At 38.9% G+C, this 20,656-nt stretch overlaps 1 protein-coding gene across 3 annotated transcripts in view; it reads right to left on the reverse strand.

Moving 5' to 3' along the window:
• Positions 1-1,092: 1,092 nt before the first annotated feature.
• Positions 1,093-20,656, reverse strand: part of LOC117421152 (uncharacterized protein C4orf54-like) — a 49,426-nt gene continuing 29,862 nt past the window's right edge. The window contains exons 1-3 of one of the 3 annotated variants that reach the window (XR_009329561.1): positions 15,192-20,031; positions 6,158-6,286; positions 1,093-5,176 (exon numbers count right to left, since the gene is read on the reverse strand). Coding sequence is in view for 1 of the 3 variants with exons in the window: in XM_059030571.1 (XP_058886554.1) it covers positions 15,210-19,976 (4,767 nt within the window). In the remaining 2 variants the exon portion in view is untranslated. Of the gene's footprint in view, positions 5,177-6,157; positions 6,287-15,191; positions 20,032-20,656 lie in introns of those variants that run through there. The other 2 variants (XR_009329562.1, XM_059030571.1) reach the window with 2 other exon arrangements.

Raw genomic sequence — 20,656 nt, forward strand, 5'->3', positions numbered from 1 at the left:
TAAAAAGTCTTTCAACAACACAACCCACTAAAATTATGTTTGGGAATTGATTGAATTGGTTCTGGTCCAGTTTGGAATGTCACCCAACAGAACCACAAAATGTCCTTCCATTTTATTCAGGCTTCAATGAAGATCTCCAATCCCAGATCTCCTGAGCTCTGACAAGAACATAAAGTGGTAGTTTGACAGCATAAGTCAGTGGAGGGTATAATAAAATCGTGAGAAATAATTTCTCTGTAGATTATTCAACAAGAGAACTTATAAACATTTGCTTATGTTAAAAAGTTCTTTGAAAACAGAATAAACAATTATAAGCATTGTTTTATTCAAAATGGGCTTTAAAAACAGTTAATAAAGCATTCCTTAAACAGTTTTGTGAATAGGGCCCAATATGATTAGATTGAGATTTATTATATTATTTTTTTTAAAAAAACAAAGTCTATCAACATGTACTGTGATAAAGATAGTTACAAACTGCACACAGCTGTAGTTTAGCAGAAATGTATAAAAATGTGTAAAGTAGTAAGATTAAATATGATTTTAGCTGTCTCAACATGCCATGGTGTCGTATGCATTCCTCCTGTTGAGGAAACAAATGAACTCAGGCCCCGTTTATATATCATGCATGACTTTAGTGTACACTTGTTGTCTGGAGGCATCTCAGCACGACAACTGGACTTTAACAGAGATTCCTCAGGAGCTTGTGCTAAGCAGCTGGGACTTAGAAGCTACATACACAAGCATAGTGCTCCCATGGTTACTGAGAAACAAGCCCATTAAACTTCCAAATTGAACTTTACTGCAAGAAGGGCACCGTATCAAAGCACAGGCAACACAATCTAGAAAGAATCAAAAGGCTGCCTAATGAGAAGAGCTTCCTTTCACTTAATGATCTCGGGTTGCCCAGCTGCTCAGCCTTTTTTTTTTTTTTTTATATATATATATTAATAGTCTACACCATAAATTATTCCTGGGTGATTTAGTTTGGAAGACCCATGTACTGACTGTTTCATATTCACCTAAGAGGTGAACTTTTACTTTTAAACCGCAGTTGATGGACCATATCAGAGTCCTAATAAATGTGTGCACTGATATAGGAAAAGTAAGCCGTTTTATTGGACAGCTTTCCAAACATACAAATGCTTGCAAAATCCATTAATATCTGCTACCAAAGGATGTATACAGGTACATACATGTCATTTTTACAATATCTTTGTCTCCCGAAAGTTTTTTCATGTGCAACACTTTGCTAGTGCAATTTTCCAACCACAGCTCCTCTTAATATCTCCATCTTGTCATTGTTTTTTTCATTCTGTTGTAGCAGTGTAATAACATTGACATCTTTCATTTATTTACCACGGTGCATTCTCACTTCATCACATTCCACTTTCCTGTCACAGATGGACTGTGCAGTACACCGCTCCCCTCCCCAACTCACATCCTCCACATAACTCTTACCATCTCCACATAGCTTTTACAACTACATCCCCAGATAGCAAATTGTAAACACCCGACAGCGTACAGTTCCAGCAAAGTAAAATCAAGTTTCAACATCCGAAGGCTAGCATTAACATGTTAAATACTTATACAAAATGATACTAGTAGCAAGTCGAAACTAAAGAACTAGTTGGCTTTAAAGTCAGAAAAAAGGAATGAAATACCAGCAAAGTTGATGCCACAAAATTTTAAAAACTCACTCCTTCAATACAAATGATAGTTTACCAATGTAACTGGCTTGATTAGCAGCATGCAAACCTTGACACAATTCATTGTTGAGTTCAATTTCAAAATGAAGTGTTTCTCTTTTACTTTTGCGTTAAGCTTTTGCAACCCTTGTGACTACAATAAAAACCTGCTACATTTGTACATAAACAGGGGAAGTAAAAGGTGTGCAACAGATTTGACATTGACATACATTACCTGAAAAATGTACGAAAAACCACTGAACAAATCTCACTTTTAATAACAATAGTGCTTGAGAACAAATATTCCATATATTGCAATTAACTTGCACCTGCATTCTAGCAGGTAATAACACTTGTTGTTACCAGTATGTAAATATAGATGTTTTTCAAGTGAAACAGCCAAAGGAAACCCTGACAGAGAAGTTCCTATGCAAATCCACAAATTGTGCTATGGGGTTTTGCTCATAAAGCACCTCTTTAAAATATATAATGGTGTAACAGTTAGTTTTAATCACAGACAACACAGATAATCAGTTTTACTTGTATGCAAGTGTAAGTACTGTCCAGCAGTTCCTGATACACAGCTTTGTATTCAATACAAAACAGCAAACTATGCTTACTAAAAAATGATAGTTATATGGATCAGTCAGAAGTTCTTATAAAAATAGCATTAGAGTCATCAATGGTTTTCAGAGCAAGCATAAAACGCAGAGCTTAAAAAGGGAAAATTATATGTGGTAATAAAAAAACATTCTTGTACTATCAATTTTACATATGCTTCGTTCAAAATAAAATATCCCTCAGCCCAATGAGTAATTTAAAAGTGATTCGCCTGTGTGTATGTATACAATCTTCATTCTCAATTATTTCAGAACAGTTCAGCACATCCAATAACCCTCACCAAGCTCACTAGAGGCTGTTAAGAAAGACTTGCTTTCTTCTTCTGAATGTTTTCAAAGAACAAAATTCAAATTGCCAAGAAATAAAGCCATATAACTGTTAGCAGCCTACAAAACCCAAAATACACAACTCAAAAATGAATCTTCAAAATACATAAACAATATTTTAAATGAATATGATTATACTGAATTGTCACAATTAAAAATTCAAGATACCCCCCTCCCCCCCTCCCCCGGAAAAAACAAAACAAAAAACAAACATGATAAAACAAATAATACAAGCAATCCATCAAATCTTAAAACAAAAAGAAAACAAAAAGATGAAATACATTTCAAATGCTTGGATTAGAGATTGTTCAGTAGTTTAAACTGTATTGACATTAAAGACCACAAGTAAATTACTGGGGCCACAGCTATGATGCTTTAACCAATAGGAGAGAATTTGTTTTGCTTTCAAATAATTTAAATAGAAGATATTTTATACTGATTTAGCCCCTTTCCCCCTTGTCATCCTCACTGGACACTGCTTTCCATGAGAAAATTAATTGGTTGTTTTTGTAGATGCACTGAGATATGCAACGTCTTGTGTTCAGCTATGACCTGACCCCAATAATGGGAATTTGTGAAGTGGTTTGTTAAATTATTAACCAGTGCTGGTAGGGTTTAGCCAAGGCAGTTTCTATCACTTGTTTTGGCAATTTAGCTAAGGCACTTGTTTAACAGCCCAGTTCTCTTCTTCGAGACAGCATCATTGCATCTAATGACCACAGACATTATCTAAAACAATACAGTGCCCCTAACACTAGGAGCTGTGGATGATGCGTTGTAGTCCAGAAGGCAGACTGTTCCTGGAGGGCTTCCATCTTCCAAGTATTGACCAAGCCTGTCTCTTTTTAGTTTCTGAGATCCAATGAGATCAGAATCCAGGGAGATGAGGCTGTAACACTGGGAATATGCATGAACCACATATGAATCATTACACATGGTGTTCAATGCATACCAAATGTGTTTTTAATCTATACCTGGAACTTATTCATATGAATTCCAATCATATGAACTGCCTATTGTGTTGTGTCCAGTACAACAATATGTACCGCACAAATACCATAGGAAGTAAATAACTAAATGGATTTAGAACATTCTGTCTGTTCTGTGGAAATGAAAGGACCTGAGGGGCTATTTCGAGAATGAGCCAGGGTGTTAAACCACACTGTCCTAGTTAAATTCTAATACTAGTTAACAAATTCTGGTCTGGCTAAATCCTTCCTGTGCACGACAAGCTTCATTAAAAGGTTTTCAAACCCTCAAAGCCCAAACATAGAATAGGACACCCCTGGAAACAAGCTATTGTATCTCAGTGGATATATTCCCATAGAGACATTACTTCAAACAGTGCATGACACAGGCAGATACTTACATTGGGAACAACTTCTGGGACATGGAAATACATATATTTCCTGTTATGAAGAGGCTTTATAAACTAGCACACTTAACTGTAGTTTATATTAACAGTAACTTATAGTGAATTTACTGTAACTTTTTGTGAGCATGGAAATATGCAAAAGGATATGGGGGATCACTTGGGGTTACACAATTTAAATAGAGAATTTGTTGAGATCACAATATAATTAAAATGAGATCTTGGCATTTTACTGTATTCTTTGTGGAATTTAACATCAGTTTTTAATATATATATTTTTTTAATTCCTCAAAAAGCCATCATAGTAGAGGTCCTCCATTTTAGATAGGAGGGAGATTCATATAAAGGGAATTTGGATAAGGGTAAAACTTAATAAACCTATCTGAAAGCATAACCCACACTATTAATGTCTGCAGGTGCCATGCACTGTTCATAGTTATAACAGCTGAATCTGTACAATTGAATCACAATAAATATCTTCACAAACTCTTTTTATAAATTGCAGCAATTGTTTCTGAAGAATATATATTTTTTCTAACTGCAGTTTCAAAGTGGGGAAAGGGTTTAAAATCAATAAATCTTCATATTATGTTTTTTTAATATTTTTATTAATTAAAATTAAACAGGAACTGAAGCTGTACTATTGACAGATTCTTAAATAAAATTAATATTATGCTCGCTAATGAAAAAAAAAAAACAAGACTGATGTTTTACCATTAAGATAGGACTGAAAAAAGATACTTTAAAAAAAAATAACTTAAATTATGTTTTTATGATTAAAAAAAAAGAAAAGAAGGTTGGTTTGGTAAGTCTGAATGGTACAAAATGTTGCCAAGTCAATTGAAAGTCAAGATTGTCTTTCAAACATATTCTTGATTATTCATACACAAAATGATCAGGGTTCACCTAAATACTTAAAGGCAGAACAAGGTGATATAATTATCAGATAAGCAGTAGTCACAATGCACAGTTTCAAATATTTCTGCATGCTGCAAAGATTAACAAAAAAGAAATAAAAACAAATTGAGGGGTATTTAGATAAATAAATCAATCTGACAAAACACACAGCATTCGGTTGGCAGCAGTGGTAATAAAAGGTATTGTTTTAAATCTCTCTGACAGTACCAAGCCGTCTTCATAATCCAAAGGGGGTGGTTCTTCATAACTTGCTCCTGTATAAAATAAAAACAAAAGTCATACCAATGTGAATACTCTTTGTGGATTAATTACATACTAATTCACACTAACACCATGTTGCCCCTAATGTTTGTTTCATTCTCACAGGAAAACCTTTTTTTTATTTCAGTTTTGGTGCTTGTGAATTTAGTGCTAAGGAAAGGGTTGAGACAATCACACTGGCTAGGCTCAACGATAGAACAGATTTAAGAGACCGGTGAGCAGGGACGCTGGAACTAGGGGTGCTGGGGGGTGAAGTGCTGTGCACCTGCTTCCATCATATACAGGGGTTACAGTTTTGTTCAATGGCTTTCAGCACCTCCACTGTAAAAATTGTTCCAGCGCCTCTGCCTGTGAGTGCATCTAATGCTGACATGACCCATCTCTGCCATTGCATTCTGGGCCTCTATCAAGCACAAACTACCAGTTCTGTCTAATTACAGACTAATGGCCCAGAATTAATTTTACTTGTTAACTATGCAGATTTGAAAGACTGTATTTTAAAAGTAATCTAAAATCCAAGAAAGCAATTCAAGTGTTTAAAAACAAAGTCGCTGTTCTATATGTCACTGACTTTTTATTACAGTTTTCATTTTCAATATTTTCTTTATTGGAGCTGGTGCAGAGAAAGGGAGTCAGGGTCACATACTTGCCTTGATCACCCTCAATGCAGACATTCTCATAGTTGGTGTCACTCAAAACCAAACTATTAAGACCAGTAAAAAAACACAAAGCTTTACTGCAGCTCTGCAGGGTTTGAAAATGTAGCCAATATCCTTCTAATTTCTTATGCTAACAAAAGCAGCCTCATTGTGTTCATCTTTGACACAGAGCAAGGTTTTTAATTGGGGGCTGAACTACAGTTTGCCGGTCCCTGTTCACCAGTAAAGAAGATGATTTGCATATGGTGCCTCAATGAACATGAGGACGTGCCTCTTAACACATGAATAGGTGATTAGATAGTCATATATACTCACCATTAAAGCAGAAAACCATTGATACTACGGTTGTGATCACTAATAATAAGGTGCAGGGGGTTGGCCAACAGGAACAGCGTAAATCCAGCTTCAGCATAACCAATTTGTCTTTGCCAATTTCATGTACATCTTGAAGTAAAAATGACATTGTACATGAGAAATAAACAAATGGAGAATTCTAGCAGTATATTTTACATTACACAGTACTGTTGGGAGAGCTTACAGCACAGATGGGGACCTGCAAACTGTAGGTGTCCCTAGTTTTAATATTTGATGCCAAGCCATGCTATAGTTGACATTTTGTTTTTTTGGTGCTTAATACCTCTGTTATATTGGGAGTATCCATCATAAAATAATAAAAGTAATAACAAAAGCTCAAAATATCCATGCATGGAGTAGCTGTGAGGGCTTTTATTCTAACAGTAAAACAAAAACAAAAACAAAAACCAGAAACAAGATATGTTCAACACACTCAATTGTGAAGACTCCAAGATAGTGTGATGTGTGTGTATTGCACCTTTCAAGGAAATCCCGGCTTAGCACAATATATAATTAACCATGAAAAAAGGTACATATCCAGGATAAAAAATGTGTATATGTTGTATATTAACCAGAGACAGAGAACCCCTTATTCTGTTCTTAAACACCAAACCATTCCACCTAAACAAAGAGAGGCATCACCTGTTTAAAGAATGAAAGCAGGTGTCAGTATCAAACATAAAGTGTGTCATATATTCATAAGAAGGTGCCTACCATATGATAACAAACATTAATCCAGTGTCTTGAAATCCACGTGAGGGGCCTAATCAATCACTAGTCAGAACTCATATAGAAGTAGGTCACAATAGAGCCCCCAGGACTTACAGCTTTTAAGGTATTTTAGGACCTTGCTGATTTACAGTTTCAGCCTCTCCCTCTCTCACAATCTTTCTTTTTTTTTAAAGACACCCTATTAAAAGCTGACCTTGTGGCAGTGCTCCACAACAGCTTGTCTGATTACTTACAGCAGCTGTGGTGCTTTCTGCATCAGCACAACAAATACTTATTCATTTTCACACTATCTGAAAGATGTAACACCCATTTTCCAATGTATACAATTTACATTTAGTAACTGACAAAAATCCAATGCAATTAGCAATGTGAGAGTACAGTATAACCATGTATTTCCCACATTAGTCAGGACCCATGAGTGTGCATCGGTCAGTCTGCAGTGATTAATACTGATTTTGTATTTTCCTTTTTTGTCTAATGGGCTAATTATAAACTGTATAACGATTTATTTAATACAGATAACATTTTCTATGGCTGTTTATTTTACAGCATGCAGGTCAGGTTTCACAGACCCTGGTTAACCCTAATCATGCACACCACCTTATCTAAATTAACATTAGCTAGTTCAGGATTAGTGCTAACCAGGGTCTATGAAACTCATCAGAAGAGTTAGAGAGGGAGAAGGATTTTTCAAGATTAACAAGGGAAAAGATTCAGTTTATGCAATAGCGTTTCGACCATCTGCGTAATACATTGATGTGAAAACAGACCTTCGCTGTAATATTAGCCCTGAATCAAGCTTGGTGCTTATTTTCGGTATGTGGCTATATTTAGATATTGGAACAATATAAACAATATACTTTGACTTCCATAATATTGCAAAGTTGTGTGAATGCAGAAGATGATTCAGAACATTTTATATTTTTATTTAAAAAATATGAATATAAAAACAATCATAATAACATTTTCTAACCTCTCATTAACATAGCTGTTATATATTTCTGTTGATAATTTAATATTCGACACAATCATTTTCACTTTAAAATGTGAGTCCTAATGCCTAAACAACTAAATGGAGCCACATGTACAACCATTCTCAGGCAGACTTTTTGGTTTGTTGGAGAAGCTTTATAGGTCAGGTCAATATACATGAATTGGAAAATAATAAATATCTATTGGGTATGTTCAGTGTGCAGTTAGTGATTAAAGCACATCAATATATTATTAAGACCAGGTGAAGTACTGTATGTTTAAGACACATATATGATCCTATGTTTAAGCACCGTTACTTTCTGTCAGGCAGGAATTACACAGGCGATCTGTGTTACATATGGTATCATGTTTTATATTCATGAAGAACTTCACAGGCTTATTTGAGTCCTAATGACTAAAGGGCATAATCTCAAAGGATTTACGCGCCTCATAAGGGTATTTACGCGCGTGAAGAAGGGTTTAAGTGGGGTCGGAGTTGCTATTCGCATTCTGGAACGAAAGTGAGAAAAAGCGCGAACACATCTGGAGGACAGATACGCGCTTCAGGGCGCGCAGGAAAGTATGCGTGGTTTAGCTTAAAAGTATGCGTGGTTTTGCTTAAAAGTATGCGTGGTTTAGCTAAAAATAGTAGTTCCCACAGATACGCGGAAGATAGTCACATTCTGAAACCGCAAAAGACGAGGAGACACCAAGCGTAAACTATCCGGCCTGAGAGAGCAGGGGGGCGCGCGTTGGAGCTTCAGACTAGCGGCCATGAGTAGTAAACACAGTTGAAGCTAACCACAATTATGATTAAAGGTAGAGTGACAAGATGTCCCAGTTTAGCCGGGGCAGTCCCGGTTTTCCACCAAAAGTCCCGGTTTTCAGCCACTTCATGTAGCGCGACACACTCTAAATAAATGTTGTCAAAATAACGTAAACAAACGCTTTTAGTTTATGGCACCTGCAGTGAAAACTAAATAAAATAAAAAAAACAGGGTACTAAGGTAATCAAGAACATTATTTTTTTAAAGTGATTAACACAGGCGCACATGCTTATTCCTCAGTGCGTTTTCATTTAGTTTATTTTCAATATGAATATATAATTGTGTGTAATACGGTAATTTTGAAGCTGTTCAGTTCTGGCGGGATTTAGCCCAGACAGAGCACCACGAGGTTCCAAGCATCCGAATCCACCAGGTTAACCCCATCAACAACGTCAATAAATAGAGCTTCTCAAGGAGTAAAAAAAAAAGAAATAAACAAAAATGCCAAAAACGTAAATGTATTTAAAGATTTTATTATTATTATTATTATTATTATTATTATTATTATTATTATTATTATTATTATTGAACTCAATATAAAAGACTGCAATAGCAAAATATGCTACTTAAACTAATTAGCTACAAATACACCCAGGAGTGTACTGAAATTAGCTAGCTGCTTAAAAAAAAAAAAAAAAAAAAAAAAAAAAAGATAGTACTAAGAGTGAAAGGATGGCTATTTGAATAACTATTGAAATAGCCTATATTTAAATGGTTTAATCAGTCTTATCAATTATTTAACAATGTGTCCCGGTTTTGAGATTTGAAAATCTGATCACCCTATTAAAGGGGAACTGTACTCAAAATAACAAGGCTCTCTAAATGCTCTGTATACACAACAAATGCGTCTCGCTGCGCCAATTGTGTTAAAAAGTCAAGCGTTTGGCCAGTGTTTCAATTTTTTTGTCAGCTTTCTGCATCAGCTGGAAATGCAGGCCGCTGCCATATTGGATCCTTTCTGGCGCCGCTGTTACATCATATAATTGACAGCCACCCACTCCAGTGAACGTCGACAGGGTGAATTATGTCAGAATGCAAAGGAAAAAAGGAAAAACAGTAACAAAAAGTATTTTTGTGTGCCTAAGCCTTTAAACCAACAAAGGGCGGCCATAACAAAACAATGGCTACATAATACAGGAACGGGACACACGCTCAATAGAATAAGAACATAAGAACGTTTACAAATGAGAGGAGGCCCATCTTGCTCGTTTGGTTGTTAGTAGCTTATTGATCCCAGAATCTCATCAAGCAGCTTCTTGAAGGATCCCAGGGTGTCAGATTCAACAACATTACTGGGGAGTTGGTTCCAGACCCTCACAATACTCTGTGTAAAAAAGTGCCTCCTATTTTCTGTTCTGAATGACCCTTTATCTAATCTCCATTTGTGACCCTTGGTCCTTGTTTCTTTTTTCAGGTCGAAAAAGACCCCTGGGTCGACATAATCAATACCTTTTAGAATTTTGAATGTTTGAATCAGATCATCGCGTAGTCTTCTTTGTTCAAGACTGAACAGATTCAATTCCGATGGACAACACGACAGTGGTGGCGTATGTTAACCACTAGGGTGGCCTGCGATCCCCGGGGTTGCATCGCATGGCTTTCAGGCTACTGACATGCGGGCGACACATATTCCCGGAGCAGTGAACTGGGCAGTGGACCTCCTCCCTCAGGTAGTGGAGCGCATTTGGGAATCGTTTGGGAAGGCGCAGGTCGATCTCTTCGCCTTGGCAGAGATGACACATTGCCCCCTGCCCCCAGGTGGCCCAGAAGAAGTGGTTCTCGACCCTGTGCCAGCTCTTACAAGGCCACCCCTGGGAGATCCTGCTTCGCATGGATCTCCTCAGCCAGGGAGAGGCACTCTTTGGCACCCGGAACCGGGCAGGTTCCAGCTATGGGTCTGGCCCCTGAAAGGGACCACTGATTAGCCCTAGGGCTATCAGATGCAGTTGTGGGTACACTGCAGAACGCTAGGGCAGATTCCACTAGGTCGTTGTACACCCATAAGTGGAAGTATTTCCAGACTTGGGGTCTGACCAGGAGTCATGACGCAGTCTCTTGCCCCATGCTGATTATCTTACAGTTCCTGCAAGAACTTCTTGATGCTGGTAGGTCACCGTCCACTTTGAAGGTGTATTTAGCGGCTATTTCTGCATGCCATGCCCCCGTGGATTCGGTATCTCCAGGTGCGCATGTTTTGGCTACCCGATTCCTTAAAGGTGTGCGGCAATTACGTCCTCCAAGGAGGACTGTGCTCCCCGAATGGAGCCTTGATATTGTACTGGAGGCTCTCACGAAGGCCCTGTTTGAGCCCATACACTCCATAGTTGAAATATCTGTCTATGAAGACAGCCTTCCTCGTGGCTATCACCTCCGTTAAGCAGGTCAGTGAGCTGCAGGTGCTGTCAGTGCACAGCCCCTGCATGCATATTAGGGATGATGGTAGCAAGGTGTCACTGTGTACAAACCCTGCTTTCCTCCCCAAGGTGATCACAGCCTTCCACATTAATCAGTCTGTGGAACTGGAGTCCTTCCATCCAACCCAGTTTTCAGCAAAGGAGGATGAAAGATTGAATTTCCTCTGCCCAGTGCGGGCATTGAGATGCTACGTGGATAGGACAAGAGCTCTGTGTCAGTCAGACCAGCTCTTTGTCTGTCACGGGACATGGACCCTACAGCCCCTCCCTAAGCAGCGTCTGTCACATTGGATTGTGGACACAGTCTCGACTGCGTATGATGGTGCTGGCTTGCCCCCACCTGGCAGGTTAGCTGCACACTCAACTAGAGGGTTGGCTACATCTTGGGCCCTCTTCAAAGGGGCCTCGGTGTCTGATATTTGTACTGCAGCTAGCTGGGCTATGCCGCTAACTTTCTACCCCCTTAATGTGGTAGATCCTGCCCTGTCTTCGTAAGGCACGAGGTTGCACGCTCACACCACTAACCCTGGGGTTATGCGGTTCTGATGCGTCCCTCATATGCTGCCGTTCCTTCTCCCTCACGACGGCCCTGGTATACATTATCCCATACATAATGACGTTGGTGCTCGTCTTCGAATTGAAAGGGAACATTAGGTTACTCACGTAACCCTGGTTCCCTGAAATAAATGTAAATTAATTATGCATTTTCTATGTAGTGGCTGGTCATTTTACACACTGCCTGATGCAACCAAGGAGGTGGCGTCGCAAAAAACAAATTGAAATCGCTGGCAGGCATGCACAATTTGTGATTTTTTCTGATGTTTGACCTGCTCTGGATGCATAAAGTACAGCGGCAATGGGGCAAATCAATGATAATATGCGAAAACATGCATACATTCTCTCTCTCTCTCTCTCTCTCTCTCTCTCTCTCTCTCTCTCTCTCTCTCTCTCTCTCTCTCTCTCTCTCTCTCTCTCTCTCTCTCACTCATACTCTCCTGATTCTCTACCCACCCCTCCCAGGATCGCTACTATATATATATAATTTTAAAAAGGAAAACTGCTGTGTACCTGCAAAATCAAAAAGAAAAAGGTAATGTACACAAAAATGTGAATAATTGATTTAATATATATATATATATATATATATATATATATATATATATATATATATATATATATATATATCAGGAAATTTCGGACTGCGTCCTTCTTTAGCTTGATTTTTTTTCTAATCAATTATTCATATTTTTGTATTCCTACATTACTTTTTTCTTTGATTATATATACAGTAAATAACACACACAAGATATTCCATTGGTTTGTATACAATGTCCATGCAATATCTTTTGAAAACAAGACAGCCCCATAAACATTGCATTTTTTTAACTGTTAGACGAAACATTTACAGAATACGTAAAAACTGCTACTACAACCATGATTAATTTATTTTTAATAGCATTTTAATTAAATTATGCCAAATCATATTTTTATTTACAATGAAGGGAACATACAATGTGTCGCCCAAATGCCCATAATTTATTACATGTACTATTTTCTTTAAATTCATTGGTTCTCATTTCATTTTCAGGGATCTGATTGGCCAAATTAGTACACGTAGTAATTAGAATTACAACACGTACTAATACTAAGTCAAATGAGAATGTGTACTAAATATTTGAAACGCGTAATAAATTTTTGAGAATATACCCCTAAACAACTAAATGGAGCCACATGTACAACCAGACTTTTTTGTTTGTTCGTTGAAGAAACATCAAAGCCTGTTATAGGTCAGGTCAATATACATGAGGGCTTTTGTATAGCTATTAAGTCTTAAAATGAAGATACTTTTGTTTCTACCTTTAGTGTTGCACAATTCCTTGTGCTTGAGCAGCAATGTAAGAAATAATGTTGGTTAAAAAGTCACAGTACTTTACTACATGAATGCTGTGACACTAACTTTCGCAGTGCAACTAATGTACTGTCTGCAACTTCATAAATACCTGAGTAGGGTACTGATAAGAAAGAAGACATTACATAATCCCATATAGTGTTGTGCTGAAATGCTATAAAACTCTTTTAAAAGTTTATGTTTTGTTAGAACCGAATCTGTGAAAAAACACATACAATAATTGAATATATGAAAAAGTTATTCATGCTAGATCTTTTGTATGAATATTAAGCAATGCTCTCTACCTAATATGTTGCTGTTTTAACTTTAGAAATATTAAATTCAATGAAAAATGTTTGGACTAGAAGTCTTTTTCAATATCTTCAAAGACTTCTAGTCAAAACGTTTGTCATTGAATTCCAGTTTATTTTTGCATTTCTAAACCCAGCACTACTGAGTGTTTAATAGTTATGGATGATATACAATATCTGTTTTGGACTGGAAAAAAAAAACATTTCACATTTATACTATATATAATTATAAAAAAATGTCTTTGTTATTTTTGTATATATCTTTTACATTTTTGATACTAGTATTAATGTAAATTACGTTGTAGACATTATAATATAAGGATGTGTTTTTGTAAAGCGTATAGGGCATTGAGTGATAAGCTTCAACAGTTTGAGACTGTATTTTAACTATATCTATAGTAGGCATAAAAATGGGCTACAAAAATACAACTGTAGTGAATTACAGTAGGCTTTCACAATAATGCGATTGTGCATGTACACATTCAACAGCAACAGCAATAATATAATTAAACATTTGCATTAAAAATATAACAACAGTATAGATATTAACAGCTGAAAAGAGAGATTCATTGTTTGGTAGGTATTCAATTCTAGATTATTGTTATTATTGTAAAATAATTGACGACATGCATAAGTATGTTAGAAATTCTTCCTATGAACTATTTATATTTTTCAGTTGAATCTATTACTTAAAAAAATAGGTGTGAAATGAGGCTTCTTAAGCCCCTTTCATACTGGCATGCTCTACCCATGTCTGAACCTACCCGGGTCAGGACCTGGTATCATGCGGGTCGGGTACGTGATTTCACACTGCTTTTGATAAAGCAGGGTTGACCTGGGTGACAGATGCAAGTGAACAATAGGTGTACCAATGCCTGGAAATCAGCTTTTTACTGACGCTTCCATCCAAGCTTCTCTGGATTGAACCGTCGGCCCAAATGTTGATAGAGCAAATGTTTCTACATCCCTGCTGCAACGTGGATCATGGTGTGTCTCAATCAACACAAATATGGCTAAACAGAATAAACAAAAATGTCCTTTTCAGAAGTGAAACCGTCAAACAGGTGTGACTGTTTGTTATTGTGTCGGCTCACAAATGTCCGTCAAGCATTTTGTCTCGCTCAACTCGGGTCAAAGCGTGTCGACCCACATCCTGAGATGGGTCGCTGGGACCTGGGTTAACCCGGGTACAACCAAGGTACGTGGTTTCGCACTACACAGGATTGTGACCCGGGTAGTCAGGACTCGGGTCCGGACCCAGGTAGGAGTGCCAATGTGAAAGGGGCTTTAGATTCTACAGCTATGGCCAAAAGTTTTGCATCAACTGAAAGAATGTTGCTAATGATGAACTAATGTTGCTTCATATGAGTCAAATGAAACCTGCTGAATAATGTTACGTTAACATATTCAATTACATCCCCCTTTGTAGTTTTCCATACTTAATGAAAAACTGACCAAAATGTGACATTTTGAATTGAATATAAAATACTGGCTATTATGGCTTGAGGTTGACTTTAGCGATATTTTTTTCTTTGATTACATTATGTTAAATATAAATATATAAATTATGTTCATATAGTTTTTTATTATGTCTCAAACCTAAAATTCTAGGTAATGCAAAAGTTTTGGCCACAGCTGTATAGGGATTTGTCATTTTAAAAAATTGCTTAAAGGAAAAAAATCTTGTGGTAATAATATAATAAAATGTAAGGAAAAAACTGTAAAGAAAAAAAATCTACTGTAAGAAAATGTTTGCAATATTGTTCCCCCAGTGACCAATTGGTCAAGTGTTTTACATGACCTGTTATTGCTTCTAACATGTAACAAAAATGTTCAATCAAATGTACTTACATGTCGATCTCCAGTGATTTACCTGTGCTCCACAACAAAACGCATGGTAGTTCCGTCAAAGGAAGGTGGGGCGATTATTCTTGGACCTTGCTGTGACACAATACTAATCACAGGTTTTCCATCAGAGAATGCTTTTGACCCCCCGCTTGTTATGTGCTGGCTGGTAGATGGTGCCTGTGCAGATTTCCCAGTGGGGATGTAGTAGGGGCTTTCCATGTAAGCAACATCTCCCTGTTGCCCCAAATGTATCACTTCTTTGCTGTTCATTTTATCAATGTCATCTGCCTCTGAATGAGATGACAACTGTGTCTGCAAAGTCCTGGTGGGCAACACAGCGGTTGTGGGCAAAAAACCTGGGTATAGCATGTACGTGGCACCATAAGCTCCAGAACTTAATGCTAATGGTGAGATAGGCATGGGCACTGGGGCCATTGGCTGCTGGGGCATAGGGACATCCACATACTGCCCTGTTTCAGGATCAAAAAGCCTCTTTGTAGCAGGTTGGACGGGGGTATCTACAAGGTAATATTGTCCAGTTGTGGGATCCAGCAGCATCTTCCTTTGTGTCTGCTGTAACTGGTCTATAGGTGGCAGCACAGATTGTGAAAAGCAAATCACCTGAGGCTGTGTACCAGACATTGCCATTGGCAGGGAGTGATGGTAGATGGTGGCAGTAGGGGTATCTGGGGACTGTGTCTCCATAACAACGGAAGATCTTTTGGGGGACTGGCTGCTGTCTTCTTGTCTTCTAGAATCAGCTGGGTTGAAGTAGCTCAAAGTACTGGTGGTCTGGGGTTTGGCTTCTGTGGCTGCAAAGGTGTACACAGCATTTTGCTCTTGACTGGTTGTGGTAGGTTTGGCTTCGCTAGTTTGAGGTTTAACTGGTATTGTAAGGTAGTTTTCTGAATCTGCTGTAAAGGTTGAATGAGTCTGCGTTTTTTCTGCTTCACTGCTACTTTTCTCCATTTTGGCAGGTGCAGCTTTGGCTTGTGATATTTTAAAGGACATGGGGATTTTAGTAGATTTGGGAACAATGCTTTTTGTGCTGAAAGGTGGTTGTGAAGAAGTATAGGGCTGAGGCAGTTTATTGGTGACATTGATACTGCTGCCTCTGGAGGAAGTTTTCTGGTTGTTAGTAAAAGTGAAAACATTTTTGTTGGTGAAGGCTCCACTTTGCTGAGAAAGAGATTTGGGCACTTCTTTGTCCTCTTTTTTAAGGGGAATGTGAAACATTTTCAGGTTCTCTTTGACATCTTTCTTCCGCAAAAAATCGAACATTGACCCTGCAGCTGCAGTTTGACTTAACTTTTCTGCAGTTGGATAAGAGTTTCTCCTGATCAATCTTTCTGCTGTCGATGGACTTACAGTCACATTCTCCTCTTCTCGTTCTGCTGTTGTTATCGCCCACTGCTCCTGATTGCCCTCTGGACCCTCTTCACTGGCAATGAGTGACAGCACATGACTATCAGTAATTGGCTGTGGTTGGGTTTTGCGCTTCCACTCGTTTCTGTCGAAAACATACAACTGTTCCATGGTTTTAACAGCAGCTCTGAGTTTTTCCAAGGCTGCCTGATTGGCCATTTTTGATTCTGGTTTCTTTTCCCCGGGTTCGATAATTATTTCCGGTTTCTGTTTAGCTGACCTGGTTTCAGTTTTCACCCCAGCAGGCCCCTCAGACGTTTCGCTTTTCTGTTGCTTTGATGCAGGAACCAAGGGAACTCTGTCTGTTGTTCTGTAGACCAGTATGGTTCCTTTTTTGGCACCCTCTGCTGGAGGAGTAGACACTCTGTCTGCCTCCAAAATACCCTCAACTGGTCTGCGTTTTGATGGTGTCACGTTGCTTTTTGTATTTACTGACTGGCACTTTATTACTATAGGTGAAAGTGAGCCCTGTTTTCTGAAATGGCCCTGCTGGATAGATGTCTGCTCTGCGTTCTGATCAGAAGCAGAGCCTTTGGGGTCGTTGTTGTCCAGAGAAACGAAGTGATACGAGCTTTTAACCAGCTTGCGCACGTCCCTGACTTGATGAATCGGTGTTTGGAGCTTGTATTTCTTGTCCCTTATGTCTCTGACCGTGAAATGGGGCACTTTTTCCGACGACTCACCCTTTAATGCTGCAGAGAGCGCTTGGCATTTGAAGTCATCAGCTGTCTTTATCAGGTTGGCCGCATTGCAACCTATATTGGGAGTTAGCAGCTTAGCAATGTTGAACGGGTTGCGTTTGTTTTCCTCTACGCTCCGCAGGCTTATTTTGATTTCAGGTGACTTAGAAGTTACCAAGCTTCTGTCTGAATCAGCTGCATACAAGGTGTCAAGGCTCAGAAGGTTGCTTCCATCTGCCAGATCTGTAACTGCCCTGGTTGAATATTTGATGTTTGGCTGTGTTTTTCCTATTCCATTCTCAGTGGAAACAAGCTGAATGCTCGGCACAAACAGATGAGACATTTTAGTTGATTTGCTGCTGCTCAGTTGGTGCTGCAAACGCGTCTTATCTGTGGAGGTAGCCGATTTCCCTGTAAGGGTTTTATCATCGTTTTTATATTCCTTTTGAAATTCTAGCTTACCGTCCCTCCATGATCTAAATGCGCTATTGTGGCTACGAAGTAACTTATGCCTGGCTGCATCAGATGCTCCTTTTTTGGTATCAAACCCCGCATCAAAGGAGGACTCAAAATTAGTTTCTGGTGTAAGAGTTAAAGTGTCTTCCGAGTCCTTGACATCACACGGTTTGCTTTCCACAAAATCTTCTATATCATTCAATGAAACAATTGTGAATTCAGAACTCCCTTCTGAGAACCTGGAGTTTTGCCTTTGAAAACCACCTACCTTTTCTTTCGGGAATTCGAACTCTTTACAAGACAGACCAGGAGACAATCCCGGAAAGGAGGGTTCAGATATCTCTCCTCTTTCCATTTTGCGCTCCTGTTCAAACTGCATTTTCTTAGAGATGACATTTTTGAGAAGGCTTGTGGCGAATTGCGCTTTCTTGTGTGGATCTTCCATGGCTTCCCCTGCTTTGCAAGTTTGCTTACTGGTCTCACCCCCCGGCTCGCTTGGCAAGGTGTCTGTAACTTCATCTGTAGAACGCGATCGTGCCACATTTTCTGCAAACTTTGCACGCCTTTCGCTTCCAGGGACACCCGTTTTAACATTGCAACGAACATTTAAAGTTTCACTCAAAGTTATTACACCTTGTTCAATTTCTTCTTTCACTTGTATTTCATTTGTTGAAGAAATGCCGCTTTTGCTATCTGCAATTTTTCCATTTAAAGCTATGCTTTTACTCTGAGGTGGATGTATATTGCTTATAGCCAAATTCTTGTTAATTTCAAAAGTTGACGCAGAGCTCTTATGGGAAAACTCGTTTTGCTTGCTTCTTTGGGTCAGATTGCCATATTTTAGGTCAACAAACGTTGACCACTTGTTAATCCCAAGGCCTTGTTCTGATAAAGATGCCGAAGAGTCGCTGGAAGTGCTAAAATTAATTGTGTCAAAATAAGGGCAAGCTAAACTTCTGAATGCTCTGGCAGTTAAATTACGCACTTCATTGTCAGCATCATCCAGCTCACTGACAGCACTCGATGCGCCACTGGAGTATTCATTGGTATCTTTCTTACCTTTTAATTTACTTCCAAAGTGTAGACGTCCTGGAGCTGCAATAAAACATTTCGCACGATCGCTGATTTTCTCTGTTTTAGCACCAGTGCTTTTTAAGACATAGCGGCTCATGTCTCTCTCATACTTGGCATCAAAACCAATGTTTTCCTTTTCTTTGACGTTGTTAGGCTCATTTATAGCCCTGGAAGTCGTTTTGATTGACAGGTGAATCTGGCCTGCAGAATTCCCACTGCCGTTTTGGTTCTTTGACAGACTTTCATCTGAGCTAGCGGATTTGTTCGTGTCATATAGATCGCTTTCATGCTTAGTGCTGACTGCTGCTCCACTAGTGTGCTGAACTGTATTATTAGATTGAGCCTGATTGCTTTCCACATTTACACAATCACTATCCTCTATCTGTGTCCCTTCCACAGTTTCATCACTGTCAAAAGAGGCATAATCCACAAAGGAATTGACCAAGTTGTCGTCCTCAAAATCCCAAGAAGACCTCTGCCCAAAGTCATAATCAACATCATCATCTAACTCACACAGCTGTATTTCGTGAGTTGAAATATAGTGGGTCTCATCCTCATTGTCGTTTGATGCGTAATCGTCCGACTGCTGGGTGCTAGGGGGTTCTTGCTCATTCTTTCTATTCAAAAAGATATCCGTGTATTCCAGTTCATCGTTATCGTAATCCAGTGAGGGTTTTGCCTTAGACATTTTAGGTGCATTTTTTGTTTCAGTTCCAGAGATGATGCCCCGCTTCTGAAGCGGCGTTTCGTTATTGGAGATTTCAGAGGATGAAGCTGATTCAGGAGAGCCAGGGACATCGTCAGCGAGAAACTGTTGTGCTCTGACGCCCGGCGAAAAATCTTTATTATATTTACAGTTCATGGTTGTGGGTTTAGCTACATTGCCATTCATTTCTCGGTCGTCGGGGCTTTCATTTCCAGCAGTGGAGGTGCCGTTTTTACATTTAAATATTGGCAGCTGGCTTCCTTCACCAGTAAAAGTAACTTTGACAGTTTTTGCGCCTTCCGATTTCATATCAAGAAGATCATCTATCTCCACGTATTTGGATTCGTCCTGTTGCTTCCCTGAATTACAGATAGCCTTGTCTGGAAGTAGATTTCTGTAAGGAGCATGGTCGCCCCGGTAAGTCAGAGTTTTCTGAAGCGCTTCCATTATTGCCTTTTCCACTTAGCGGTATTATTGTTTGTGACCTGGGACGGTAAATCAGTGAAAAGAGAGAGAGAGAGAGAGAGAGAGAGAGAGAGAGAGAGAGAGAGAGAGAGAGAGAGAGAGAGAGAGAGAGAGAGAGAGGTCCCCAGGAACCCCTACTTGACTCCCTGAGGTCTGGTTGACTAACCAGAGTCTCCTGGTGGTGTTCTTGCTTTGCTGTGCAGCTCTTGTCGACAGTTGTTTGTGTGGTGCTCAAGGCTGTCAGTTTGAATGCCTTTGGTAACAGCAGCAGAAATTGCTTTACCCCCCACCCCCCCTCGCCACACAGAAGTGAACGCAAAGCATATGGAAATTCTTATTTTTACAGTATCACGTCATACTTCAAGCTCTTTTAAAGAAGCCTGCAATGACTAATCTGGATTAAGTATAGGGTACAAGCCGCTGTGTAGTGATAATAAAAAAAAAAACACATTGTTAGTAACACACGTGAGTGATACTAACACTCAATCGGCGTGCCAAATACACGGAAGAAATCAGTTTATAAGTGTACCGCATTTCCATTTTACATTATACTATTAGGTTTTCCACATTGATTGTGTGGATGTAAACGATGTTTACGTCTAGTCACTTGCATGAAATACTATGAATCTATAAATATAGGCATTAAGATGACGACATGTTAC

Source organism: Acipenser ruthenus, chromosome 1 (genome assembly GCF_902713425.1).
Source record: "Acipenser ruthenus chromosome 1, fAciRut3.2 maternal haplotype, whole genome shotgun sequence".
Classification (NCBI taxonomy): Eukaryota; Metazoa; Chordata; class Actinopteri; order Acipenseriformes; family Acipenseridae; genus Acipenser; species Acipenser ruthenus.